The sequence below is a fragment of the Amphibalanus amphitrite genome, unplaced genomic scaffold (genome assembly GCF_019059575.1).
Source record: "Amphibalanus amphitrite isolate SeventyFive unplaced genomic scaffold, NRLGWU_Aamphi_draft 000681F_arrow, whole genome shotgun sequence".
In the NCBI taxonomy this organism is placed as follows: Eukaryota; Metazoa; Arthropoda; class Thecostraca; order Balanomorpha; family Balanidae; genus Amphibalanus; species Amphibalanus amphitrite.
The window spans coordinates 254,989-282,284 of record NW_024882175.1 but is presented as its reverse complement, the minus strand read 5'-3'; the positions used below and the strand labels follow the sequence as shown (position 1 = coordinate 282,284).

The 27,296-nt window shown below is 47.8% G+C and overlaps 3 protein-coding genes across 11 annotated transcripts in view; 2 read left to right on the top strand and 1 right to left on the bottom strand.

Annotated features, from left to right (window-relative positions):
- The first annotated feature begins 200 nt into the window (after window positions 1-200).
- On the top strand, window positions 201-3,032 carry LOC122364536 (sialic acid synthase-like). The gene is made up of 5 exons (XM_043334996.1): window positions 201-753; window positions 1,067-1,246; window positions 1,397-1,556; window positions 1,898-2,124; window positions 2,338-3,032. Exons 1-5 carry the CDS (start codon window positions 613-615, stop codon window positions 2,710-2,712), a joined length of 1,083 nt encoding a protein of 360 aa, XP_043190931.1. The 5' UTR covers window positions 201-612; the 3' UTR covers window positions 2,713-3,032.
- Window positions 3,033-4,881: 1,849 nt separating this feature from the next.
- On the bottom strand, window positions 4,882-18,638 carry LOC122364532 (rRNA N6-adenosine-methyltransferase METTL5-like). 7 transcript variants are annotated; one of them, XM_043334983.1, is made up of 4 exons: window positions 18,416-18,638; window positions 6,618-6,768; window positions 6,243-6,346; window positions 4,882-5,994 (listed from the first exon to the last, which is right to left on the bottom strand). In XM_043334983.1, the coding sequence occupies exon 4, from the start codon at window positions 5,787-5,789 to the stop codon at window positions 5,151-5,153; it is 639 nt and encodes a 212-aa protein (XP_043190918.1). In that variant the 5' UTR covers window positions 5,790-5,994; window positions 6,243-6,346; window positions 6,618-6,768; window positions 18,416-18,638; the 3' UTR covers window positions 4,882-5,150. The 7 variants fall into 7 exon arrangements, with proteins under 7 accessions (XP_043190918.1, XP_043190917.1, XP_043190919.1 ...); XM_043334982.1 differs by lacking the exon at window positions 18,416-18,638 and adding an exon at window positions 18,205-18,246; XM_043334984.1 differs by lacking the exon at window positions 18,416-18,638 and adding an exon at window positions 14,330-14,512.
- LOC122364531 (peroxisome assembly protein 12-like) overlaps window positions 17,163-27,296 on the top strand; it is a 22,303-nt gene continuing 12,169 nt past the window's right edge. The window contains exon 1 of one of the 3 annotated variants that reach the window (XM_043334979.1): window positions 17,163-17,940. The gene's annotated coding sequence lies outside the window, so the exon portion shown is untranslated. Of the gene's footprint in view, window positions 17,941-18,496; window positions 18,661-18,941; window positions 19,048-27,296 lie in introns of those variants that run through there. The other 2 variants (XM_043334981.1, XM_043334980.1) reach the window with 2 other exon arrangements.

Below are 27,296 nucleotides of genomic sequence, written 5' to 3'. Positions count from 1 at the left end.
CATCTACATAGCAACATTTGCCTAGTTATGATCTCCAGTTTTCGAAAACGATTTTCTTCTTTTCGGATTTTTCTTTCGGCCCTTGCTCGTTTCTCGCTAGTACCTATGCGTTGTTGTCTGGTGATACCCCAGTCGTAGTTGGAGCATTTGGTGCGCGTTGCAATGGATAGGGGCTTGAGGCATTGCCGGCGGGTCCCGGTCCCAGACTGACGGCGGGTGGTCGCGGCGAACCTCAGCCTTGCAAACCCTGGCAGGTGGCTGACAGCAGCCAGTGAAGACTCCGCCTGTTCGCTGGACGTTTGTCTTATCAGCAGACGAGGGCGTGTGAGCGCGATCGGTAGATAAATCGGCCGACAATATGAGCGGCTAAAGACCGCAGTCGTTAGCGGCAGAGGAATATCGTGGTCTCGGCGCCATAAGCACTGGGGGATCGTGGATCGCGGCAGCGCAAGCGAAGCTCACAATCTCCCGTGCTGCAGTACTGGGAAGGTGGAAAGGACTGGAGGGTGAGGGACCGCGCTCGCCGGCACCGTGGGTCGGCGAGGGGAGACGGACCGAGGTACCCCGAGTTGATAGGGTGAGGGACCGGGTGGTCTGAGGCGGCCCGCCGACATGTCCGGGCCGACGATACAGCTCGCCGGTGGCAGCGGCCGGCGCATCGGCGGCCACCATCCATGTCTGATCGTCGCAGAGATCGGCCAGAACCACCAGGGCGACGTCGACATCGCCAAGCGGATGATCGACATGGCGAAGGTAAGTAGCTACCGTCGCAATGCCGCCGTGCCGGCTGCGCTCACACTCAGACGTGTCTGATCCGGGGTCCGAAAAGTGGACTTGGAATTTGGATGTCGGCCTTTTATCGATATGTGCATTGTGCACTCGGGTCGGAACGTGAACCCATCGGGTCTGGGCAGCAGACCCTGGCGTGTAAGACTGCTAAGAAAGCCTCGCATCTACCCGAGGCAAAACCAGTGTATCTTTCTGCCGAGCTTCACGAAAATGAATAGGAAAGCGCTGTTACTGTCACTGAGTGTACACTGTCAGCTGTCGGCCGGACCCATTCCAGAGATGCGGCGCCGACTGTGTCAAGCTGCAGAAGAGCAGCCTGCCGGACAAGTTTGCCGGCTCGGCGCTCCGTCGGCCGTACGAGGGACCTCACTCGTGGGGCGCCACCTATGGCGAGCACAAGGCACACCTGGAGCTCAGCAGGAGCGCCTACCGGGAGCTGCAGGAGTACGCCAAACAGGCAGGTACCCGCGCCGCGAGCCTCGTTATCTTGGGACTTTAATGCGTAACGATGATTGATACGCTAAATGCGATTAATGGGACGCTGTGTTTGACGGGGGATCTCCCGGTGTTTTGATGGAGTGTAAGTGGATATCGACCCTGTACACAGGTCGATATCCTGTTCACGGCCTCGGCAATGGACCCGGTCTCGGCCGAGTTCCTGGAGGAGCTGGACGTGCCGTTCGTCAAAGTGGGCTCCGGAGACGCCGACAACCTACCGATGATCTCCGAGATCGCCGGCAGAGGCCGGCCCGTGGTCGTTTCCACCGGTGAGCGGCAGGCTGGGTTGGAGGGGGTTGTCTCCACTGGACCCGTCGGCAGACTGGGCGGGGGTCGCATACCACTAGGCCGTCGCTGTTCCATCCGAGAGCCGGACTATTCAAAGAGCATCTCTCGCTCGGTATGCTCCTGTAAGCTTTAATGACAAGTGTCAGCAAATAACTCATACGGGTTATGGGCTCCACAGACTGTCTCTGACCAACGAAAAATGTCCCAAATATGGATGCTATTGAATCGGTTTGGTTTGGGAGATATCTCACGGATTTTCTCCTTTACGTTTTTACGTATCACGCTGGTGCAGATGTACTGATGTGCGCGTGTGTTCGGACAGGTATGCAGTCGCTGGAGACGGTGCGGCGCGTGTACGAGTTAGTGCTGCGGCACACCAGCCAGCTGGCACTGCTCCAGTGCACCTCCGCCTACCCGACGCCCGACGAGCACGTACACCTGCGAGTGCTCCAGCAGTACCAGCAGGCGTTCCCGCGCACCGTCATCGGCTACTCGGGTCACGAGCAGGGCACGGCCATCACCGTGGCGGCCGTCGCGCTGGGCGCAAAGGTGGGAACCGCTCGGACCGGCCCGAGGATCATTGTATAATGTTTTCCTTCGCTCTTAAGGACACACCGATACGTCAGGATTACATTCACGGTTTTTTTTTTTACCGTAAGCACAATCTACATATTTAGATTGTCTGGCCAATAATCATTACATTACGTGCATGTCGATGGGCGTAATGGAACGCTTCTTACAGCTGCGCGGGTGTCGCCACAGATTGTGGAGCGTCACGTGACACTGGACCATAGCTGGCGCGGCTCTGACCACGCGTGCTCGCTGGAGCCGGCGCAGCTGACCGCCCTGGTGTCCGACATCCGGCGGCTGGAGCTGGCGCTCGGCACGCCCGCAAAGGCCGTCCAGCCCAGCGAGCACGCCTGCTGGCTCAAACTGGGCAAGACGGTGGTGGCACGCCGCGAGTTGGCGGCTGGTTGCCGGCTGACGGCCGCCGACCTCGCCGTCAAGGTGGCCGAGCCCAAGGGCTGGCGGCCCGAGCGGCTGAACCAGCTGGTCGGCCGCCGGCTGCGCACCGCGCTGCAGGCAGACGACAGCGTCACTGATGACGTCCTTGAGCCGGAGCCGGAGCGGGAGTAGGACAGTAGATACTAGCTAGAAGTAGCAGCAATGGCAACAGCAGGAGCTTCAGTACACTGACGGGAAGTGCAATGCGCCAAACCGGAGCCATCGGTGTAGTGAGTGGCTGTTAGTGCGCTCAGGTGTTGATTTGATTTTTATTTTCCTGTGACTGTGTCTATCTCATTCATCGGCGACACGTGTTCGTAAGTCTGGGCTAGCTGGGGTATATATCTAGTCATCGTGCTTTATCTACGATCATCCAGTGTAAAGTGTTACCCAAGATAACCCGTCTTACTTACGAGCGAGTCACGTCAAATATACATTTGAATAATATTAAATGGGGTGTGTAGCAAACTTGAGAAGTTATGTAACTTTGGGCTTTCTGCAGGCAAAAGCCGTTTGCCGCTAGTCCTAAGACCGTCACAACACCTAGCACAGCCATTACTGGAGACTGCTATACCGCACACAACAGTAGCACCATCCCTTATAAAGGCTGTTATACCCCACACAGCAGTAACACAGTCCACTAGGGAGACTGCCATACCGCACACAGTAGTACCACCTTCCCTCATGGAGACTGTTATACCGCACACGACAATAGCCTCATCTCTTATGGAGACTGCTACGCCGCACAAGGCACCGTACCATCAGGAGACTCCTATACAGCATAACAGTAATGCTATCCCTTATGGAGACTTCCATACCGCACACAGCAGTATCGACATACCTACCTATCGGAGACTGCTATACCGCACATAACAGTATCACCGTCCCCACGGGAAACTGTTACACCGCACACAAAAGTAGCACCACAGACACTGGAGACTGCTATACCGCACACAACAGAAACACCACCCATTAAACTGGAGACTGCTACACCGCACACAAAAGTAGCACCGCAGACACTGGAAACTGCTATACCGCACACAACAGAAACACCACCCATTAAACTGGAGACTGCTACACCGCACACAAAAGTAGCACCGCAGACACTGGAGACTGCTATACCGCACACAACAGAAACACCACCCATTAAACTGGAGACTGCTACACCGCACACAAAAGTAGCACCGCAGACACTGGAGACTGCTATACCGCACACAACAGAAACACCACCCATTAAACTGGAGACTGCTACACCGCACACAAAAGTAGCACCGCAGACACTGGAGACTGCTATACCGCACACAACAGAAACACCACCCATTAAACTGGAGACTGCTACACCGCACACAAAAGTAGCACCGCAGAAAATGGAGACTGCTATACCGCCCACAACAGAAACACCACCCATTAAACTGGAGACTGCTACACCGCACACAAAAGTAGCACCGCAGACACTGGAGACTGCTATACCGCACACAACAGAAACACCACCCATTAAACTGGAGACTGCTACACCGCACACAAAAGTAGCACCACAGACACTGGAGACTGCACTATACCGCACACAACAGAAACACCACCCATTAAACTGGAGACTGCTACACCGCACACAAAAGTAGCACCGCAGACACTGGAGACTGCTATACCGCACACAACAGAAACACCACCCATTAAACTGGAGACTGCTACACCGCACACAAAAGTAGCACCGCAGACACTGGAGACTGCTATACCGCACACAGTAGTATCACCTTCCCTAATGGGGACTGTCATACCGCACACAACAGTAACACCACAGCAACTGGAGACTGCTACACAGCACACAGCAGTAACACGGTCCCTTATGGAGACTGCTATACCATACACAACACAGTAACACCACCCATATGGCTGGAGACTGCTACACCGCACACAGAAGTAACACCCTACGGAACACTGCTATACGGCATACCACAGTAGCACCACAGCAATTACATAGAGACAGCTGTACCGCTCATAGCAGTCGAACCGTACCTACCGGTGACTGCTATACCGCACAAGGCAGTAGCACCAACACCTGCATGACCTTTCAGTAGCCTTAACTGCCCGGCTATCATTGAATGAAATTGAAGGTAAACAAGACTTCACACAGACGGCATCATTGATTCGCGACGATAAAAGCGTATTGCAGTTTACCGCGACTGGCGAGAGGACGTCAGCGAGATAGCGCTACCACCCCACTCCAAGAGTTTCATACATCACTGCTTTCCCTATCAGTGCGAGGTGTAGCGATTCAGACCAGAATTACCCATAATATGCGGCTGTACACCTCCACATATCGCCTTTATTTCCCAGCACAGTGTATCAACAACATTGGTCAGAGACAATTGAACACATATTATCTGCTTAACTGAGCATAAGTCTAGTTACACATGGAAAAAGTAAGAAGTAAAAACTGAAAACAGTATGCAAACATCGTAATCCACAACACACAATATCCCAGAATGATAGTTGTTAGGAATGCAGAGAGGAAATGTGTTATCGCCAGGAAAGTACGAAGCCCCGGCGGCGGCCGTGCCGCCGCTGTCGACCTACCGGCCGGGCACTGTGCGCCACAGGTCCACCTCAATGTCCACAGACGCGCGCCGGTGGAAGCCGTACGTGCTGGGCAGGTCGTAGCGCAGTTCGGCCACCACTGTGGCGCGCGCCGCCCACAGCTCGGCCTGGCGCTGCACGTGCCGGCGCGTGCTCCGCTTGTGCAGCGAGTACACGGCCGAGCCGGCCAGCTCCAGGGCCGCCTGCAGAAAGCGCATGTCGGCGCCGGCGTTGCGTTTGGTGCCGAACGGCGGGTTGGTGATGACCGTGTCGACGGGCTGCCGCCAGAGCTGCGCCACCTCCTGCACGTCGGCCTGCAGCAGATCGACGGCCGGCAGCTCCGCCTCCTCCAGGTTGGCGCGGGCGGTGGCCAGCGCGTCCTCGTCGATATCGACGGCGAGCACGGAGCCGGCGCCGAGCGCGGCCGCGCCGGCGGCCAGCACGCCCGGCCCGCAGCCGAGGTCGGCCACCGCGCGGCCGGCGATGTCACCGAACGAAGCCTGCGCCGTGTGCAGCAGACAGGCGGCAATGTGCGCCGGCGTCACGTACTGCTCCAGTTTCACCTTGGGACGTTCGAAGCCATCCAGCTGCTGGAGCAGCGACTCCAGCTGCCACAGCTTCATGCACACGGCCATGGCGGCGGGCGGCGCTCACGAGCGGGCGGACCTACTTGTCTTTGCGGACGCCGGCGGGCTCCAGCCGGGGGATGACGGGCATCACCAGGTTACCGAACAGCGACTCCTGAGGTACAAAGTAGCCAAACGAGGAGCTGTTGGCCTGCTGGAGCGCCTGCCGCTGCGCTGGCGACAGCAGATGGCCTCCGGCAGAGGCCGGACCCACCTGACAGCACAAGCAGACATGTGTTAGCCATCTTCGGCAAAAATAGATGAAAAAGCGAGAGCCGAGAGCAATAGAAAGAGAATGAAAATAACGAAGAATAAGATAACACATGGAAAAATATGAAAGAATAAAAGGATCGTCATACACATCAGCTATAAAAAAACAAGGCGAAGAAACGCATCGTTATATCGCAATGATTTTTTGACAACGGTGATAAATTAAACGGGAGACATGAGGATAACACTCACTGGAGTACTGGGAGCTCCCGATGCAGATGGAACCGCCCCTGGTTTCAAAAGCATCTGCTTTTTCCGAGCCTCTAACTCTTCTAGGATCTTTCTGTTTTCAATAGCTGCAACGATAACGATTTCATAAAAAAGCTAATATTGATAGGTACCTACCAGATTTGAGTATGACCATACTGGCAATGATTTTACTATCAGAATGATAACAACATTGAGTGGACAACATTCATTTAGCTGCTAGTAAATTCCAGGATAACAGTCCTTTTAAGGGCTATTGTAAGAAGTGGTGAGGTTTTACTATCATTTGTGAGACCTAACAAGTGCATTGTGCAACGGAACTAGCATGACAAACATTTGAAAGGGGCTGTGGCCACCTACCTTGTCTGCTACTGGCAGACATAAGTGCAACCAGTGATTTGATTTTTCATAACAAAAAGTAACCAAAGTACAATACCTAATTGACAATCAAAAATGATACCAAAGCTCAGTTGCTCATCACAGGTATAAGAATCTTGCAGGGGCAGCCTCCCTGTAAAGAGAAGAGTTGGTTTGGCATGAAAATTGTGAAGCTACTGCAGCTGTGGACTGTGGACAGAAGGCAATCAAATGGAACCGTCACAGCTCTCATAGGGATGATCAGATGAAGTTGATACAGATCAAACAGTTGTCAAAACACTAAGGAACCATAAACACCTCCACCCTCATCTCAATGCTGGACTAGTCCCTATCAAGTGTCCATAGTCTTACTTAACCCGCGCCCTGCTGGGGGTCCTGGATTTCCACGCCCTGCTGGGGGGGGGTGTTTGAACACCCCCCCTTGTAACTCGGCTCCTGGGCCACGTAGCGATACGCGGAAGGCGGCGTTCGAAAGAGCGTAAAAAATAATGACGAAATCACTTCGGTCAATTTTTTGGTCCGGTCAAAGGTCAGGTCACCAGAGGTCATTGAAGGCAAAATTTCGCCGATTTCCAGGTCGAATGTCGAAAATTTCCAAGAAGCCAACGAATAACTCGAGAACCAATAGAGCTACAGCGCCGCGGAAAAGCGCATTCGATAGCCCTATTAACGCCCTTTCTGAGTAATTCTCTCAGATTTGACCTAACGTCAACGGTTTTGCCTGCAGGGGGCAAAAACTGTAAAAATAGCCGATTTTTTCGAAAACAGTTTTTCTGCAATAACTTTTGACCCAAGCCTTGTACGAGCTTACTTTTACCGGCATCGTGTTCCTCTCGTCAAGACGCATCGAATGAACTATGACTTGACCTTGAAAGGTCAACTTGAAAATTTGACCTCAGGTCAAGGTCATGACCTGACCGGAAAGGGTCATGTTGCATATCAGTCGATCCGTATCGTCGAGCTGAACACATCTAAGGCGTTTTCATCGCTCTAGCATGCCTCTATCAAAAGTTATTTGCGAAAAACTGCTAGATACCATTCGTGACCTAAGATGACCTCAGGGCATAAACAAGGGTCACGGACACCATTTTCAAGTTCAGTGTGTCTAAACCACTTGTAATTCGGTGTTTGGGAGTGTTTATAATGTCTTTCATCCAAAAGAGGCGCATTTCAATTTTCTCCCATTGACTTATAATGGGGAGGTCGCAAAATTGACCTGACCTTAGGTCATCGATATCAAAATTCTGAGATATACATTTTATACATGCTATTGCTCTTAGCAATCGCTGAAAGTTTCAAAGCGATCGGTCACTCGGTGTAGCTATGACAGACATTGAAAGTTTTTATGTGGTGAGGTCACTTCAAGTGACCTGGTGACCTGACCTTGAATGACCTTGGTCTGAAATTTTCACAACATGTGTAGAATTGATGTATGGTAAGGTGTACCAAAAACGGCGGCGCTCCGCGCCGCCGTTTTTGAGATATTCGCGAAAAACCACAAGGGGGGGGGTGTTCAAACACCCCCCCCCCCCCAGCAGGGCGCGGGTTAATACAATATGGGGGGTACTGGGAACACTCAATAGCATGGCATAATTGATAAAACAGCATTAATGGTGCTCTTAGGGCTAATACATACATACCAAAAATTGCAGCTCATTATGTCTTTGATCAATGACAAATGTCGTGTTCTTAAGTTTGATTTTAGTTGGGCATGCCAATAAAGAAGAAAAAGATTCCTAGAATGAGTAAAGGGATGCTAATACCTTAAGAATTTTCACAAAGGGTGCAACACCATTTCCATGCCAACTTATAAACCAGGGTGTAATGATCCTGACAAGATCTGGAAGAAGATAACGTTGATGGCTATTGGCTGATGCCCCATCCATCATTAGTCATTGTCATATGTATCCTGGTTGTTTGAATGCATGAGACATTCTCTCAAAGATAGCCACTTTTTATATTTGGGATGAAAATGTTTTCCCCATTAGGTGTGATTTTCCACTCAAGGTTCTGGAAAATGAAACACTTCAATTGTCTCAAATTATCAATGCCATAACCTACCCACATCATTATTACTATCAGCATAAGTCATTTGCATTGAAATGCTAGTGTTACACCCAGAATATTGAGCATGGCAGCAGAGCTAATCAGCCCCAGACCCCAAGAGGCAGAGAACAAATCTGCACCAGCCCATATAAACCATGCTGGATCTCACAGGCATGGTTTAATCTACTCTACAAGTACCCTAAGGCCCTACTAGAAGATTAGAAACATAGTGTCCTTCATCATATTAGTAGGCTAGCTGCTGCCTGGTGGCTGCTAGCCGCTAGGACCATTGACCAATATGTGATAAGAATCCAGTATTTTCAACATCATCCCTGTAGTATTGCAAAGTGAAAATGGACTTGGCATCCACAACTCGACCACCTAGACCCTGACAGGAGCTCTATTCAGTTGATATTTTTTATAAGCATACTGTCGGTTTTCTCATATAAGGAAGCTATTGCTGGCGATTCTTGGCCTCTCATTGGTCGAATGAATAGACCACATGAATTCGACCAATGAGGAGCCAAGAAACAGCAGCATGCTTGCAGCCTGCTGATAAAAAACTGCGACCGAACAGCGCCAGATCAAAGAATGTGACATTTCAATTAGAAAAGTGAATGTGCATGGTAGGTGCATGGTAGGTCAGCAACTGGAAATGTCAAATGGAGCAGCCTCACACAGAGCTTGTATTTTACCCTAAAATAAACCATTACAATGATTCGATGCTAGAGCCGAGGCCAGAAAAGAGCCTACCAATTAATTAAAATGATATCAGAAATCAGAAATCAGAAATCAGATGATATCAGAAACCTGGACCTGGAAGAAGCATACGAATCGTTCAAGTCGCAAATAACCGGAGACGTTGAAGACTGTTCGGTCAAGAGAAGCGCCCACTCCAGGAAGAACCTCTACATGAATCGGGCGGCGATGCAGCTGAGAAAGAGGAAGCAGGTGCTGTGGGGCGTCTACCGTCAAACTCTCGACAACGTGGATCATGCCCGGTTTGTGAGGTGCAGAAATCAGCTTAGGGGCCTGACGAGAAAACTTCGAAGGGACCACGAGTCAAAGCTGGCATCGAACCTCAGACAGAACCCCAAAGCATTTTGGAGGTACGCCAACTCTAGGCTGCGTACTAGGTGCCGTGTTGAAGACCTGATGGATGACAACGGCGAGCTTGTGTCCAGCAACCGAGCAAAAGCTGAAGTACTAAGCAGGTTCTTCTCCAGCGTCTACACCTCAGAGGGAGCTGAGCCTCCCCCAGCTCTGCCATGCAACTTCCAGGGACCCCCACTGGTTGACGTGGATGTATCGCCACAGAAAGTTGAGGCTAAGCTGGCGGTCTTGAAGCCAACTAGCTCGCCAGGGCCGGATGCTATTCATCCCCGAGTGCTCCGCGAGTCTGCAGGCCCCCTGTCCGTACCCTTGAGTTTGCTATTTGCAAAATCACTGGAAGCAGGAAGTCTCCCCTCTGATTGGAAGATTGGCGAAGTAGTCCCCATATACAAGAAAGACGACCGCAGAAACCCCGCGAGCTACCGTCCAGTGAGCCTTACGTCCATTCCGTCAAAGGTGCTCGAGTCCATCATTCGCGACCATCTTCTTCAACACTTCACGGACAGTGGCCTGCTGCATGCGGCTCAGCACGGATTTCTCCCGAGGAGATCATGTTCCAGTCAGCTACTGGAGGTGATGGAAGATTGGAGTGCTGCATTGGAAGATGGTGACCCAGTTGATGTCGTATACCTCGACTTCGCCAAAGCCTTCGACTCGGTGCCGCATCAGCGACTCCTCAGTAAGCTGCGCGCCTATGGAGTCGGGGGGAAGCTGCTGAGTTGGATTGAGGCTTTCCTTGTTGGTCGTACTCAGAGGGTTGTGCTGCAGGGATCGAGGTCTGGCTGGGTCCCCGTCACCAGCGGTATCCCCCAGGGATCTGTCCTTGGTCCCGCCCTCTTCACGATTTTCGTCAATGACATGCCCCAGCAAGTGTCGAGCTGTGTCAAGCTGTTTGCAGACGACACAAAACTCTACCGTCGTGTGACAGGTGACCCTGCCGGCCTTCAAGCTGACATCAACGCTCTGGTCAACTGGTCGAAGAAGTGGCTGTTGCCCTTCAATGTGTTGAAGTGCAAAGTGATGCATGTCGGAGGTCTGAATCCTGAGCACACATACTTACTGGATAACGCCGCGATTGAGAGCGTGAGCGAAGAGAGGGATCTGGGCATCATTATCGACGAGAACCTGAAGTTCCACCAACAAACTGCTGCTGCCATTGCAAAAGCGACCCAGATGTTGGCTGTTGTGAGGCGCTCATTTGCTACCCTCGACGTGATCACGCTGCCTCTGCTGTACAAGTCTGTGGTGAGACCGTTCCTCGAGTATGGCAACATTGTATGGGGGCCATTTGGCAGAGTCAACCAGAAACGGTTGGAGCGGGTACAACGTCGAGCGACTCGCATGGTTGACACCATCAGACATCTCCCATACACCGAGCGTCTGCGCCGACTCGACATACCGTCGCTGTACTATCGTCGTCGCCGAGGGGACATGGTGACAGTGTTTCAGCTGTTCCATGGTGGCATGTCAGTGGCTCCTGAAGCGCTTCCGACCAGACACAGCTCCGACCGCACAAGGGGACATCAGTGGAAGCTGCAGAAACCGAACGCAAGAACGCTCACGAGGAGGAACACCTTCAGCACAAGAGTCGTGAATGACTGGAACTCTCTGCCAGCTTCTGTAGTGTCTGCCACCAGCGTCAATCAGTTCAAGGCCAGGCTGGACGAACACTGGAAAAGCCTGAAGTATGACATTCCATACCCATAAGAGCCCAGACTGTCCTAGTCCTAGAGCTCGAGCATTATTGACCTGAGTAAGGCAGTTTGTGGTGACAGTCCAAACTTGAAGATTGTTGAGGTCATCCGACTTGGCAAAAAAGACGAGAACCAAACCTCACTCACCGAAGCCTCTGCCCCTGGTAGTGCCATGCACCGTCCTCGCCTTCTGCTGGTGAAATTTGAAACAAAAGAAGATGCAAATAGACTGTTCCAAAAGCGATTTGGACTCAGGGATGCTGGGTTCCGGCATGTTTACATTAACAGAGATATGAACAAAGAAGAAAGAGAGAAGCAATACAAACTGAGGGAAGAGCTAAAAGCAAAAGGAAGAGACACACACAAAATCTTTCGGGGAAGTGTTATCCCGAGAGAAGAATAGAGGCTCAGCAACCCAAGATCCAAAGATTGTTGCCACTGACATGTGCAATGTGTTTACAGAGCAGCAGAAAACCTCAACTGTTAACCTTCACAGGAACTGTTTAGAAGGGGGCAGGGACAACAACAAACTAAAATGTATGTATACAAACATTGATGGACTGAATGCTGTGAAAGGAGCAGAACTGAATGTAATTTTACAGCAGCAAGACCCAGATGTAGTGTTCATTACTGAAACAAAATTAACACCTGATTCTGTTGTTTCTCAGTATGTTGACTGTACTGCTTACAACCTATTCAGGAAAGACAGAGTCACAGGTCCGGGAGGCGGTGTACTGATCATGGTTAAGAATGGCTGGCCTGCTACTGAATTGTTTGCTGAGTCCTGGGGCAAGATAGAGGCTGTGGTTTGCCAGCTCAGAGTTGGAAAGAAATTGGTCAACGTCGTATGCATATACAGACCACCTGGAAGCTCATATGCTTATAATGCAATGGTAAGGGGGTCAATAGAAATGATCAGTGCCAAGAGACATGAACAAATGCTTACATGTGGGGACTTCAACTTTAGAGAAATAGACTGGATGAGAGCTGAAGTTATTGGAGGTGAGAACAGTGAACAAGCTAAATTTTTTGATATGTGTGAAAGCTCCTATCTAACACAGCATGTGAAAAACTTCACTAGGTCCCGAGGTGATGATGAACCGTCAACACTGGATCTGGTGCTGACAAAAGATGCACTGGAGGCTGATGATATGGAATTCAAGCCGCCAGTTGGTTCAAGTGACCATTGTGTGCTAATATTTAATTTTTATGTTGAATGTTCTGAGAGGATCACTGACTGTGAAAACAAACACCAAAAGAGGAACTATCATAAGGGCTCTTACAATGAAGCAAATAAGATGTTTGATGATATCAAATGGGATGAAGAGCTTCAAGGCAAGGATGTGGAGGAAGCATGGGGTACTTTTATTGGGCACTATAATTGTGTTGTGAACAAGACAATACCATTGTACCCTAAGAGAGCCAAAAACCATCACAAGAAGTGGACCAACAAACGTGTGCTTGAACAAATACAAAAGAAAGAAAGTGCTTGGACCAGGTTCAGGAAAAACCGAAAGTCTATACGCTTGAAGAACATATATACCAAAATACGCAATGAAACGACCAAGATGGTGAGGGAGGCCAAGTACAACTTTGAGCACAAACTGGCTCATGAAATCAAATCAGATCCCAGAGCTTTCTTTGCCTACGCCAGGAGCAAGACATCGCTCAAGGAAGAAGTTCTGACAGTGACTAAAGATGACGGGAGCTTGACAACATCATTGGAAGAGACTTGTGATGTAATGAACCAGAAGTTCCAGGAAGTGTTTACCAACACAGAAGGAACAATGCCACCAGCTGTGACTCAAGTTACGGGAGCCAAACTTGAGATATGTGATATAGACTTAGATGAGGTAATGACTCTGTTGAAAGGACTTAAGACACCATCATCACCTGGACCAGATGGCCTACACCCCATCATGCTCAAAAAGTGTGCACTCAGCCTTTCAAAACCTCTACTCAGCATCTTCAATATGTCATTAGAGTCTGGGGAACTGCCAAGAGACTGGAAACAAGCAAACGTTACGCCCATCTTCAAAAAAGGGAAGCATTCTGATCCCTTGAATTACCGCCCAGTCAGCTTGACATCTGTTGCATGCAAGGCTCTTGAGAAACTGATCAGAAAGAGGGTGGTTGAACACTTGGAGATGAACAATTTATTGAGCAGTCATCAGCATGGTTTCCGTACAAAAAGGTCCTGCCTCACACAGCTACTGGAGTACTTCTTTGACCTCGAAAATGCCCTCGATGAAGGTGAGAGTGTAGATGCCCTTTACATGGACTACTGAAAAGCTTTTGATACGGTTCCCCATGAACATCTCATTGCCAAGATTCGAGGAATGGGCATAGATGGTCTGGTTGCAAAATGGATCACTGGCTTCCTGAGAGAACGTGAGTCGTGAGCAGAGGGTTGTGGTGAGAGGCTGCTACTCGGGATGGAGAGCTGTCAGGAGCGGAGTACCCCAGGGTAGTGTTTTAGGACCGACCCTCTTTCTGATATACATAGATGACCTCATGACAGTCGGTGACACACCAGGGAAATAAGCTAAAATTAGAGCACTCTATTTATTGCTCCCGCTACTTCACCGTCTCCCATAGGGTCCTGTGTTGAGCTGGTGTCGAGGCTCTAAAAATGAGGCCGATTTTTGCACCATTCTCACAAAAACCGCTCGGACCGCCTGGAAACCAATTGTTCCGCTCTAAAAATTTCATGATCGACGGGAAAATGAATGAGGAAAAGATTGGTCCTGAAATAATTCTGAACTCCCTGTAGAACATATCGAAATATGGCTGCAAACTAGGAGCATGTCAAAATCGACAAAACAATACAAATAAACTTACCGGGATTTTTTTATTTTCCATGCATCTGTGTATGAAATCAGTCGGTTTTTCGGAAAGATCATCTTCTGTTTAATAAATAATTCCACAATTGCAATCGAGAAAAAAAAAACATTTACGCTGTGACAGCAGTTTTGGCATTGTGCCAGTAGTGTGGCGTGCGCGGTGCTGCGTGGTCGTCGGGACGGAGTTGTGAGTATTTTCGGTGTTTTAAATGGTTGATGGCCATTTGAACCAGCTTCATATTATTTCCTACAAATTTTTGCATCAAATTATTGCTTTGAAAGACCATTGAAACCCCTTATCTCTTCATGAAACACGATCATATTCATCGTCGACGAAAATGGCGCGGGACTCCATGTGCATTCCGATCGAAATAAATCGTAAATTAAATAATATTCGATGATTAGTATCATATTCTAGTGACACATTTTCATAAAATAAGGCATAAACTTTGCAAGGAAGTCAACATTGGATAATTGGATTCTTATTTTGCTCACATATCCTTGCAGTAGTCAAATGGCTCAATTGTTAGATAGATGTAAGCATATGTTTTGGCTTGATGTTTGCTGTGAAACCACCCAGCCACTTGCTGGTTGAGTGGTTTTCTGATAATTACCTGATAATCATTTCTCCTTTTCCTTAAAAGAAACTAAAATTCCTTTCAAAGTAATCCATTTTAACTTTTAAGGAAAGGCGGCTTGCTCATTGGCATTTCATGTTCTTGTTTTGTTATTGCTGGCAGTATTTTGATACAATAATGCAATATGAATTTTTTGCAATAATAAAACCTAAGACAAACTTAGTTAATGCGTCAATCAAACACCCAACAGAAAGATTGTGAGTCCTTGTGACGTGAAGTAGAATATACTATGAATGTGTTATATAGAATATGCCAAATATTAAATTAATTATTATTTGATACTGATAGCTGAGCAGGTGAATTATGCCACAATATAATTTCATTTTCTGGTTTTGAAATAGCCGGCAGTATTTTACTTCAACAAATGTAATATACATGGAATACATGTTGTTATGTTACCTATGTTAAAAGTTTAATAACAGCCAACAGAAGGAGCTGTTTCAGCAGATAATGTTTGTACCTTATGCATTACCTTTCTTTTCTGCAGGACCATGCTTCCGCTGGGTGGTCGACATTTGCCTCCTGAAGAAGTTGAGCAACATGAAGACCACCAGATGAGGTGTCTGCCGTTCATGTGGAACTCTGCAGACTACAAGTGTTATGCCAACCACAACCAAAGTGCTGTGATCATGGAGGCATGAACCTCATGACAACACTTCAGATTTGCAGTTGAACCAAAGTGTGATTCAAACCACCTGTGGCATCTCACTCAATGTGTGAACAGTGTGATTATTGTGCAGTGTTCAGCTGCAACTAAGACATTTATTAGTGACTTGTTTTGCAATTAGCCACCAAAAGCATTTTTGGGCTGGCTGCTGTAATTTGTTGTGCACTGCGCAATAGTGGTAGTGTTTTGTCACTTGTCTAGTTGTCAGTTGTGCATGTTGCATGTTTCTCTTCCCTCGGCCCTCATTATCAGTTAAGTGGTGAATTGGCATCACTCAGTCTCCCCAGATCTCCATTGACTGTCTGTCAACCACCTAACTTGAGATGGTATTTGCTAATAGTGTCAGAAAAGAAGTGATTGTAGACATTTTTAGGAATATGAGCTCCGTTTCATGCGTGTTCCAGTGGTCATTTTGTCACATGTCCCATAGTGTAATAAATGGAAACTGTTGTTCCCTTTTGAAGGTACTCGCGGATGCAGAAAGCGTTGGGCCTAATTATTAAACGCACCCTCCTATCAGCGACGCACGAAATCGACAAATATCATCCTTTTTAGAACAGGAAGAAACGAAAACTTGTGAACATAGCTGTACCTACAACAGTGCATAAGGAATTGAAATTCTGGGAGTTTTTGAAATTCGGAGAAACTCAAGTTGTCGACAGGTATGCCCCCTTGCACGTCAAAGACCGCCTAAAAAACAAACGTCTACAAATGAAGGCAGTATTCGTATGCTCGTTGTAATTGCAGCAGCCTAGCAACATGTATTGCGGTCCGATGGCGAATTACACTCGTGCTCAAAAACTATGCCGGTAACTGCCAATGCACTTAGGTCATAGGTGAGGAGAGGAAGGGTTATGTCATATGTCAACATCATAGAAATGGCTTCATCTGAGCTGTGCCTATTGTACATAATTCAACCAATCTATGCATTTCGTTTCTTGCAATCTACTCATGCTTTCACTCCAGCTTCAGAGTAATCATCCCATATTGTACGTCTTAAGATATTGATTTCTATGGCGGTTTGCAATTACTAGCCACGTCTCACCTCAGTTTGGTGGCCCCGCATCGGCCCACTCGGCCGCTCTAAAATTGACTTACGGAGGAGGATGGTGGCTTTTATTTTAGCTTCTCCGCCGACTGCGGGGAGCGCCGTCGCCGAGGTAGGAGCAATAATTAGCTTATGTTTGGGACTAATTTCCACGCTTAATTAACATTTTAATGTTATTTTAATTAATTCATGTTAATCTTTGACGCATTCTCTTTCTATTGATACCATCCACCGGTCTGAGAATTACTGCCTTGCTGCGTAAGGGCCGATAAAAGATCACGCTTTTAGGGGTATCTCTTCAACATGGTGCAGGAGCAATAAATAGAGCGCTCTAATTTTAGCTTATTTCCCTGGTATGTCACCAACTGATGAGGAATTTGGATTCTCCTGGGAAACTCTTTGCAGATGACGCGAAAATCTACAGAAGGATTGGATGCCCCAGAGATGGAACCATTCTTCAAGAGGACATTTGCAAACTAGAAATATGGAGTCAAAAATGGTTGCTGGACTTCAACAAGGATAAATGCAAGGTGATGCACTTTGGTCACAAGAATCCAGGCTACAACTACTCTCTCCAAGGAACGACTTTAACGGCGACTGTTAAAGAAAAGGATCTGGGGGTGATTGTTACTCCTGACCTCAAAGCATCCGAGCAAGTGACCAGGGCCGCGGCAGCAGCGAACTCCATGCTGGGGAGGATAAGAAAAACCTTTACATGTATGGACAAGGAAATGTTCCTGCCTATCTATAAGACACTCGTGCGACCTCGAATGGAACATGCCATTCAGGCGTGGTCACCTTACCTCCAGAGGGACATAAACAAGTTAGAGAAGGTTCAGAGGAGAGCCACGAAACTTATACCAAGATTGGCTGCCAAACCATACGAAGTCCGTCTGGCGGAACTGAACATGACAAGTCTGGAAGAAAGGAGACATAGGGGCGACATGATAGAAGTGTTTAAATTGATTCATGGATTTGATATGGTCAATGCAGGAGAAGATTTCTTGAAACTTGAGACAGGCGACAACAAGGGGCACGCTCTCAAACTCCAGAAGCCAAGGCATCGCACGCTTAAACGAAATATGTTCTTTTCGTCAAGAGTAATTGAACAGTGGAACAAGTTGCCTGAAGAAGTCGTTACCAGCAAAAATGTAAACATATTCAAGAACAAATATGACAAGCACATCAAGAAGACTACGGAGAGAGGCAGCATCCTATGAGCATCCTGCTCCCTTTGCCTCTTACAGATCTACTTGGTAAGCATCTACTTGGTAAGCATCAAGAACGGGATCTCCAGGCCAAGTGGCCTTTTCCCTCCCGATCACTGTGAAGGTAAGGTAAGGTAGGTAGGTAAAAATGCCCAAGGCTTATAGGTATCTCGTCTTGTTTTGTCTGATGTCTAGTTGAAGTTATAATCTTGATCTCAATCTTGGTAGTTTTTTTTTGCAATACACTGCTATGACATCACATCATTTGAGAGCTAATTGAATGCTGACAAAGCTTTGACTGCAAGTTCGCACCTACATGAAGTCTAATCGCAAAAATCTGTTAAAAATTGTGTTTATGCCAATCCGTGGCCAATTCACCACGGTCATAGATAAGATAATAAGCATTGAGACCTGACCTATCGTGACCTGGGGTGACCTATCGTTACCTACCTAAGCTACCCCTGTGACCTGGCATGACCTATCGTGACCTGACTTGACCTGACATGACCCAAAGTGACCTTACCTGATCCAAAGTGACCTTTTTGACCCCTTTGACTTCAAATTTACCACTAAATCGCCATTTTGCGTATATCTAGATTTCTCGATGTCACAATAACTCGAAATTAATATCACTCGAACTGTCTAATTTTGCGTAAATTGTGGCTTCGAGGGTGAAGCGAAGCGAACGGAGTTCGCTTGCAATTGCAATTCACAAGCATTGAGTTTCGTGTTCACAAGACCAATGCGCCGTTTCTGTCAACTCTCGAGGTAAGTAGTGATTCAAAGTCTTGCGAGCGTTTTGACGTCATTGAAAAACTTGTCTGTTGACCTCTGCGGACTGCCTTTGTTTCCTTCCTATTTCTAAAATAACAATGCTGATGCTGCACGTAGATCCAAATATTATAATTCTGTGCAATGTAGGATGTATTTAGTCACAAGTTTGAGTCGAAGGTTGAAGCCATTTGTCAAAATCACTAGCTTTATGAGGAATCAATGACGTCATTGAGAAGCGTTTATTAAAGCGTTTGTCCTTTCAATCATTCGGCATCAATTCAGTTCTCGTGATCAATTCGAATCATTCGAATCAATTCGAATGAGCATTTGGGTCATTTTGTTTTATTTTATGATGGACTTTTTGTCAGAGTGCTAAAAAAGGTACAGCAATGTAGTCTTCGTTTTGACTTATTCTGATTCTGCTGAAGTTTTACATACAAATGGAAATGCTGTGTGGCTTGTGCCAGAGTCCTACATTGACTGAAGGCTGGATAGACCCACTGAGACAAAAAATGGCTTTCGCATTCGTTTCATTATTTTTATTTTCAGGATATTTAAATGTTTCTCCTCCACACTGCAACCCCTACCCCGGGGTGGTCAGGGAACTATTTTTTTTTTTTGTAAATTTGCTATTTAGCTTGAATGTTTGAATGGACGGAACGGAACAGAGCCGGAGCCCACGCTAAGCAGAGCTTGTTGCGCAGACCTTGACCCCTACTGTCCAATCACGCAATTCCGGGTAACTGGAGAATTAAATTGCCAAAGTTTAACGAGCCCTGATACGGTCTGTCCCACTCAACTGACTTCAACTGGCTGCGGCTGCTCCCACCAACTGCAGACCATCCCCGTCAGGAGTCTAAAATATCTAGCGCCGGTGCGTCTCAAACCCGGGCTCTCACTACCAGGAGTCTGGTGCTCTACCAACTGAGCTATGGGACAGGCAACTAACTATCCCTTGCAGTCGGCTCCCATTGGAGCGCAGTGCTGGTGCTCACCGTAGCTCCTAAGTCCTAAGGGAGCTCACCCGTAGCTGGGCGCAGAGAGTACTGGGGGGAGGGCTGGTCGGACTGTCCATTGGATGGGTTCGGCCCCGGTGATTCTCTAGGGTGCCTGCCCAGACCAATGTCTCCCCATGTATGTATGTATGTATTTACGATCATGGGCGATCCACACATGGCGTGGCGATTACTGCCCAGAGTCTGTGTCGGGTATATGCATGCAGGAACAAAGACCAGTCAAACAACAACACACACACACACACAACACACGCACACACAGGAAGACTATATGCACGATTTCTAACATACCGTGTACTTATATACAAGACGAGTGCCTAATTCAGGTTATCACGATGGTCTATCGTTTTTCCACAGAGACTTGACAGCGCGTGCGAATTTAGAGGGTGGCAGCTGTGAAAGTTCGGGAGGTAGGTCGTTTAGGAGCGCGGCGGCACGGTAACTGAAACGCCGCTTACCGGTTTCTAGTCGGGGACGCTGGAGCTGGAGAAGGTTATCCTGACGTGTATTTCTATCCCTGGTTGAGGAGTCCCGGTTTCTGGCAAACATAGAGGCAAGTGCTACCGGTTCGCCGTAGTGTATCGCCTTACGTGCAGTGGCCATAGTTTGAAGTTTGTACATATATTCGGGCGGCATCCAGTTGAGTTTCTCGCGCAGGTCAGTGACGTGGTCGAATTTGCGGCGGCCAAAAATAACTCGAGTAGCGAAGTTCAGGATCTTTTGGAGTCGATTCAGGTTCTTTTTTGTTCCATTTCCGTAAACTGAGAGGCAGTAATTTACTCGGGAGATGACTAAAGCTGTGACAATGGTTTTGATGACCCCATCGGGAAGACAGTGCCGCACATGGGAGAGGCCGATGAGCAGGCCCATACACCTCCGGCTGAGCTCGGATACATGGGCTTCCCAGGTCAGACAGCTGTCAAAGACCACGCCGAGGTTTCCTGCCTGCGCACATGGTTCCAGCTCCGCGTCACGAAACGATACGACGACTGGGGGCAAGTGTTTTAGATTTTGACGGCTGCCGAATATCATGAGTTGCGTTTTGCTCGCGTTAACCTTCAGGGCGTTTGAGTGGAACCATTTGTTCAGTGCTTCTAGTGAGGCCTCCATGCGCGAGATAAGGCCACTTACATTGTTTTTTGGACCACTCACTAGAAGCTGGGTATCATCTGCATATTGGAAAACGCATGCATCATCGGCGTGAAGCGCCCAATCGTTTGAGAAAATCGTGAATAAAATCCATAAGTCCCATCATCCTTCTGGCTCTAAAATGGTCTTGTCAGATCAAAAGGGCCTAATCTAACCATGCAAACGAAACAAAAACTAACAAAAATCGCCTACATCTTCTTCATTCTTGCACCACGCACTGCAGTCAGCAGTGCTGGTTCAGGCCAGTTTGATGACACACAGGTGTTGGAGCTCATCACTGATCATCTGACTGCAGTGCACTTTTTATGCTGCACATTTGAACAGGTTTGTGTCCTTCAGGTGGAGTTTGAATCCTAGTTACCATGCTACCAGTTATGCTACACGAAAAACAATTTCATTCAATGGTCATTTCCTGAGAAATAAACTGCCTATAAACCCAAGATTACTTTACTAACAGCCTATCTCTCTAATGTCAGGCCTCACTTGAGTTGGGTCAATTGTCAAAGTTGATGAAAAACACACTACCAACTATACCAAGTACCAGCTACTAAGGAACTATGAACTATGGTGGTGCCTCTTTGTGTCTGACAGACATTGACTGCAAATGTTTGTGTGTTGCTGTCAATAACTGCAAAGGAAAACTCACTCATTTTAATAATTTTCATGACTGTTCTGTATGGGCCCTGTCTAATGCCTGTCCTTCTCCATTGTATTTATTTATATTATTGAAAGTTAACCCGTGCCCTGCTGGGGGGGGGGGGGGGAGGGGGGTGTTTTGAACACCGCCCCCTGCGGTTTTTCGCGAATATCTCAAATTTTTGGTACACCTTATCATACATCAATTCTACACATGTTGTGAAAATTTCAGACCAAGGTCATTCAAGGTCAGGTCACCAGGTCACTTCAAGTGACCTCGCCTCATAAAAAGTTTCAATGTCTGCCATAGCTGCACCGAGTGACCGATCGCTTTGAAACTTTCAGCGATTGCTAAGAGCAATAGCGTGTACAAAATGTTTTTCTCAGAATTTTAATATCGATGACCTAAGGTCTGGTCAATTTTGCGACCTCCCCATTATAAGTCAATGGGAGAAAATTGAGATGCGCCTCTTTTGGACGAAAGACATTATAAACACTCCCAAGCACTGAATTACAAATGGTTTAGACACACGTCAGGCAGGCGTCGTTTTAAGCACTCGATCATTACCGCCCATACATAGGTAATGCTTTGCCACGTGAGTTGCGAAACTTTACTGGAGGCTTTAAGAAAGAACTCAGGCAACACCTGCTTATGAAGCAGCGGGGCGGCGTCGGCTAGGTGTACTTTAAAGAGCAGGCGTGTGTGGGTTAGTGCGTGTGCATGTGTGCATGTTGACCTAAATGACCGTTTTTATCTTTGCGACTGCAGGGTGCGGAATAGCCACTGAACTATGTGGATGTGCTCCATGACGTAAATACATACATACATACATACACTGAACATGAAAATGGTGTCTGTGACCCCTCTTTATGCCCCTGAGGTCATCTCAGGTCATGAATGGTATCTAACAGTTTTTCGCAAATAACTTTTGATAGAGGCATGCTAGAGCGATGAAAACGCCTTAGATGTGTTCAGCTCGACGATACGGATCGACTGATATGCAACATGACCCTTTCCGGTCAGGTCATCACCTTGACCTGAGGTCAAATTTTCAAGTTGACCTTTCAAGGTCAAGTTATAGTTCATTCGATGCGTCTTGACGAGAAGAACACGACAGTGTCACAAAATTAAATTAACCCGCGCCCGGCTGGGGGTCCTGGATTTCCACGCCCTGCTGGGGGGGGGGTGTTTGAACACCCCCCCCCCTTGTAACTCGGCTCCTGGGTCACGTAGCGATACGCGGAAGGCGGCGTTCGAAAGAGCGTAAAAAATAATGACGAAATCACTTCAGTCAATTTTTTGGTCAGGTCAAAGGTCAGGTCACCAGAGGTCATTGAAGGCAAAATTTCGCCGATTTCCAGGTCGAATGTCGAAAATTTCCAAGAAGCTAACGCATAGCTCGTGAACCAATAGAGCTACAGCGCCGCGGAAAAGTGCATTCGATAGCCCTATTAACGCCCTTTCTGAGTAATTCTCTCAGATTTGACCTAACGTCAACGGTTTTGCCTGCAGGGGGCAAAAACTGCAAAAATAGCCGATTTTTTCGGAAACAGTTTTTCTGCAATAACTTTTGACCCAAGCCTTGTACGAGCTTACATTTACCGGCATCGTGTTCCTCTCGTCAAGACGCATCGAATGAACTATAACTTGACCTTGAAAGGTCAACTTGAAAATTTGACCTCAGGTCAAGGTCATGACCTGACCGGAAAGGGTCATGTTGCATATCAGTCGATCCGTATCGTGGAGCTGAACACATATAAGGCGTTTTCATCGCTCTAGCATGCCTCTATCAAAAGTTATTTGCGAAAAACTGTTAGATACCATTCGTGACCTAAGATGACCTCAGGGCACAAACAAGGGTCACGGACACCATTTTCATGTTCAGTGTGTCTAAACCACTTGTAATTCGGTGTTTGGGAGTGCTTATAATGTCTTTCGTCCAAAAGAGGCGCATTTCAATTTTCTCCCATTGACTTATAATGGGGAGGTCGCAAAATTGACCTGACCTTAGGTCATCGATATCAAAATTCTGAGATATACATTTTGTACATGCTATTGCTCTTAGCAATCGCTGAAAGTTTCAAAGCGATCGGTCACTCGGTGTAGCTATGACAGACATTGAAACTTTTTATTAGGTGAGGTCACTTCAAGTGACCTGGTGACTTGACCTTGAATGACCTTGGTCTGAAATTTTCACAACATGTGTAGAATTGATGTATGATAAGGTGTACCAAAAACGGCGGCGCTCCGCGCCGCCGTTTTTGAGATATTCGCGAAAAACCACAAGGGGGGGGGGGGCGTTCAAACACCCCCCAAGCAGGGCGCGGGTTAATACTTGGGTGTTAGAGGGGAAAATTCCTCTCCAAAAAAGGGATGAGGGTGGTATATTCTTGATAAGAGTAGCCCCCCCCCCCTCGAAAATAAAGAGCAGAAGATTTTCTGTACAATGGTAGAATCTGATATGATCATGCAAGCAGATGCTCTTTCATGAGTGGTAAATTGCTCTTGAAAGTTGGAGGTGGGAGTGGAAAATTATTTTCATTTTGATGTCTTGTTCCACCCAAATTGACAAATTTTGGGACACTGGAACACGATGCCGGTAAAAGTAAGCTCGTATGAGGCTTGGGTCAAAAGTTATTGCAGAAAAACTTTCCGAAAAAAATCGGTTATTTTTGCAGTTTTTGCCCCCTGCAGGCAAAATCGTTGACTTTAGGTCAAATCTGAGAGAATTACTCGGAAAAGGCGTTAATAGGGCTATCGAATGCGCTTTTCCGCGGCGTTTTAGCTCTATTGGTTCCCGAGTTATGCGTTGGCTTCTTGGATATTGTCGACATTCGACCTGAAAATCGGCGAAATTTTGCCTTCAATGACCTCTGGTGACCTGACCTTTGACCTTACCAAAAAAGTGGCCGAAGTGATTTCGTCATTATTTTTGGTGCTCTTTCGAACGCCGCCTTCCGCATATCGCTACGTGGCCCAGGAGCCGAGTTAAAAGGGGGGGGGGGTTCAAACACCCCCCCCCCCCCCCAGCAGGGCGTGGAAATCCAGGACCCCCAGCCGGGCGCGGGTTAAGGCACCATCGGTGTAGATGGCGGTACGGTCCTCCCGGGTTCAGTGTGGCCCTCCCTCGCCAGTTGCCCGCTGGCTTAACGTAGAAAGACGGACGAAACGACGTGGAGCTTCGCGGCCGCGAACTTGCTGCCACCAAGTTAGGAGACGGACGTCTCATGGTTTCGTTTGATGGAAAACATTAGGCCAAATGGAGGGCAAGGTAAGGCCCTCATTCTTGAGGGCCTACCTAGTACCTACCTTAGATGTTTAATTATAAGGGTGTATGTATCAAATGTCTATTATAATGGATTTGACTCCAGCGACGCGGACGGCACTTATGAAATGAAGTGCGTAGATAGGCACTAGAAAACAATATCCTGGACTATTGGGCGTGGAAGTAGCCTTTCATCAGACTATGCACTATGCAGTGTATCGATAAATGCGGCTATCACGAGATATCCAAGGGCTTATTGAAATCCTCCGTCCGTGATGTCGTTACGTACGGTGTCCGGACAAATTGCCGAAAGGCGATTTACCGAATGTCATTTTGCCGAATGCATTTCGCCGAATGTCATTTTGCCGATGTGCTTTTTGCCGACGTGTCAAAAAGTCGAAATGCTAAAAGTCGAAATGCCATTTGCCGACATGCCTTTTTGCCGAAATGTCACTTTGCCGAAATGCTTATTAGTCGAAATGTAAATTTGCCGAAATGCGATTTGCCGAAATGTCGATTAGTCGAAATGTCAATTAGTCGAAATGTCAATTTGCCGAAATGTCAATTTGCCGAAATGTCAATTTGCCGAAATGTCAATTTGCCGAAATGACAATTTGCCGAAATGTCAATCTGCCGAAAAGGCAATTTGCCGAAATGTCAATTTGCCGAAATTTAAATTTGCCGAAATGTCAATCTGCCGAATTGGCAGTTTGCCGAAATGTCAAATAGTTGAAATATAACTTTGCCGAAATGTCAATCTGCAAACCTAGGTTAGGTTAGGTTAGGTTAGGTGGTGTTTATTTACTTAGGACCGATCATCAATTTACTTTTGGTGCAATCCCCAAGTAAGAAGCAAATCACATGATATCCTTTGACCTCCTGATTTCATAACTAATAATTATTCATGGCACAAGCAAGTTTAAAAGCACCATTACCATGTGGAAATAGGTAAACATCAAATTCCTCCTGGCGAAGCAGTGCAGTGCCGAAGGCAATGCCTTAGGAGAGATTACAGGCAAAGGTAAGTCAAATATTTTTAGGTTAACCCTCGCCGGCCGAGGGGGGGCGGGTGCCGCATCCCCATAGGGTTTTTTTCGCGATAGCTCGGAACACGCTGGCGATAGAGAGCTGAAACTTGGCATAGCTGACCTTTGATTCAAGCCAGATCTTTTTACACCAACCGCATTTTCGGGTCAGGTCAGGTCACCGACCTATGACGTCATAAGTGAACCTCTGCACGGTCTTCAGATGTCGCAAGTTCGCAACGCCCTCACGGACAGAGGAGCTTTCACAGGGAAAGGAAACTTGCAGGACCTAATATCCATTACGAGTCTCACAGCTTGTATATCTCAGATTTTCCTAAAGGTTATTTGAGGTCAGGTCATTTTCGTGACCTCACCATTATAAGTCAAGAAGAAAAATGAAAACTGCTATTCTGGCGCCGGGAACGACCTCTAACAATCTCAAGCACACATAATCGTGATTTGACGCACTCCTTGCAAGGTTAGATGCGTAAATTTTGCAATGTTGACCTTGCGTGACGTCATTTATGACGTCATCAAGGTCATATTAGTTTTTCGTCAATAACTCCCCAGTAAACATGCCGACGTCGGCCCGACGTCGGGGTGACGTCGGCAACTCGGCATCAGCATGCCGACGTCGGCCCGACGTCGGTCCAACCTCGGCACGACGTCGGCTGGATGTCGGATATGCCCGCATGTTCCGACGTCCAGCCGAGGTCCAGCCGACGTCGGGCCGACGTCGGACCGAGATCAATTGCTGAGGTCCAGCCGACGTCGGGCCGACGTCGGGGCGACGTCGGACCGACATCGGCCGCTGTTTTGACCGTTAAAATAATATAAAATACGTGTTTCATGTTTCATAAAGAGCTTCTGTATTCAAAATATCCTCAGGAAACTCAAATCTTCCTCCACGCCGCAACCCCCTGATCCGGACTGGACGGGAAACTTTATCCCATTTGGGATTGCCCGTAAGCCGAGCTCGCCCGTAGCCGGGTGCGGTGAGTGCTTGGGGGCTGCTCGGCCTATCCTTTGGTCAGGCTCAGCCCCGGCAACTCACCAGGGCCGGGCCCAGTTCATATAGAAAGGCCAGTCGGCAAGTGTCACTTTGCCAAAGTGCCACTTATCAAAGGGACACTTTGGGAAACGTTGGTGCAGGTGTGTAAGAGTGGCTATATGAATCCATTGTGGGGTCGCCCTTTCCAATAAGTGTCACGTAACAGCAATGGGACCAGGGACTCTATATGAACTGGAACCAGGGTGCTCGCCAAGAAGACCAATGTCTCCATCCTATCATCCTTCCGGCTCTGAAATGGTCTTGTCAGATCGAAAGGGCATAACCCAACAAAACAAACTAAAATCGATATCTGGCTGCGTGGTGTAGTGGTTAGCGCACTAGCCTCCCGTTTAAATGACACGGGGTTCGAATCCCATCGCCGGCTGATGCTTTTGGCGTAAACATGCCGAAGTCGGCGACTGGGGGGCTCGAATCCCGCCGCCGGTTGATATTTTTGGCGCGTTGTCCCAATAAACATGCCGACGTC

What these genes read in the sequence shown, in the direction of transcription:
- LOC122364532 (XM_043334983.1), bottom strand. Translation starts at nt 5,789, where the DNA reads ATGGCCGTGTGCATGAAGCTGTGGCAGCTGGAGTCGCTGCTCCAGCAG.
- LOC122364536 (XM_043334996.1), top strand. Translation starts at nt 613, where the DNA reads ATGTCCGGGCCGACGATACAGCTCGCCGGTGGCAGCGGCCGGCGCATC. An exon ending in GCCCGTGGTCGTTTCCACCG is followed by an intron (nt 1,557 to 1,897) that starts GTGAGCGGCAGG and finishes GTGTTCGGACAG; the next exon opens with GTATGCAGTCGCTGGAGACG. An exon ending in CCGTCGCGCTGGGCGCAAAG is followed by an intron (nt 2,125 to 2,337) that starts GTGGGAACCGCT and finishes GTGTCGCCACAG; the next exon opens with ATTGTGGAGCGTCACGTGAC.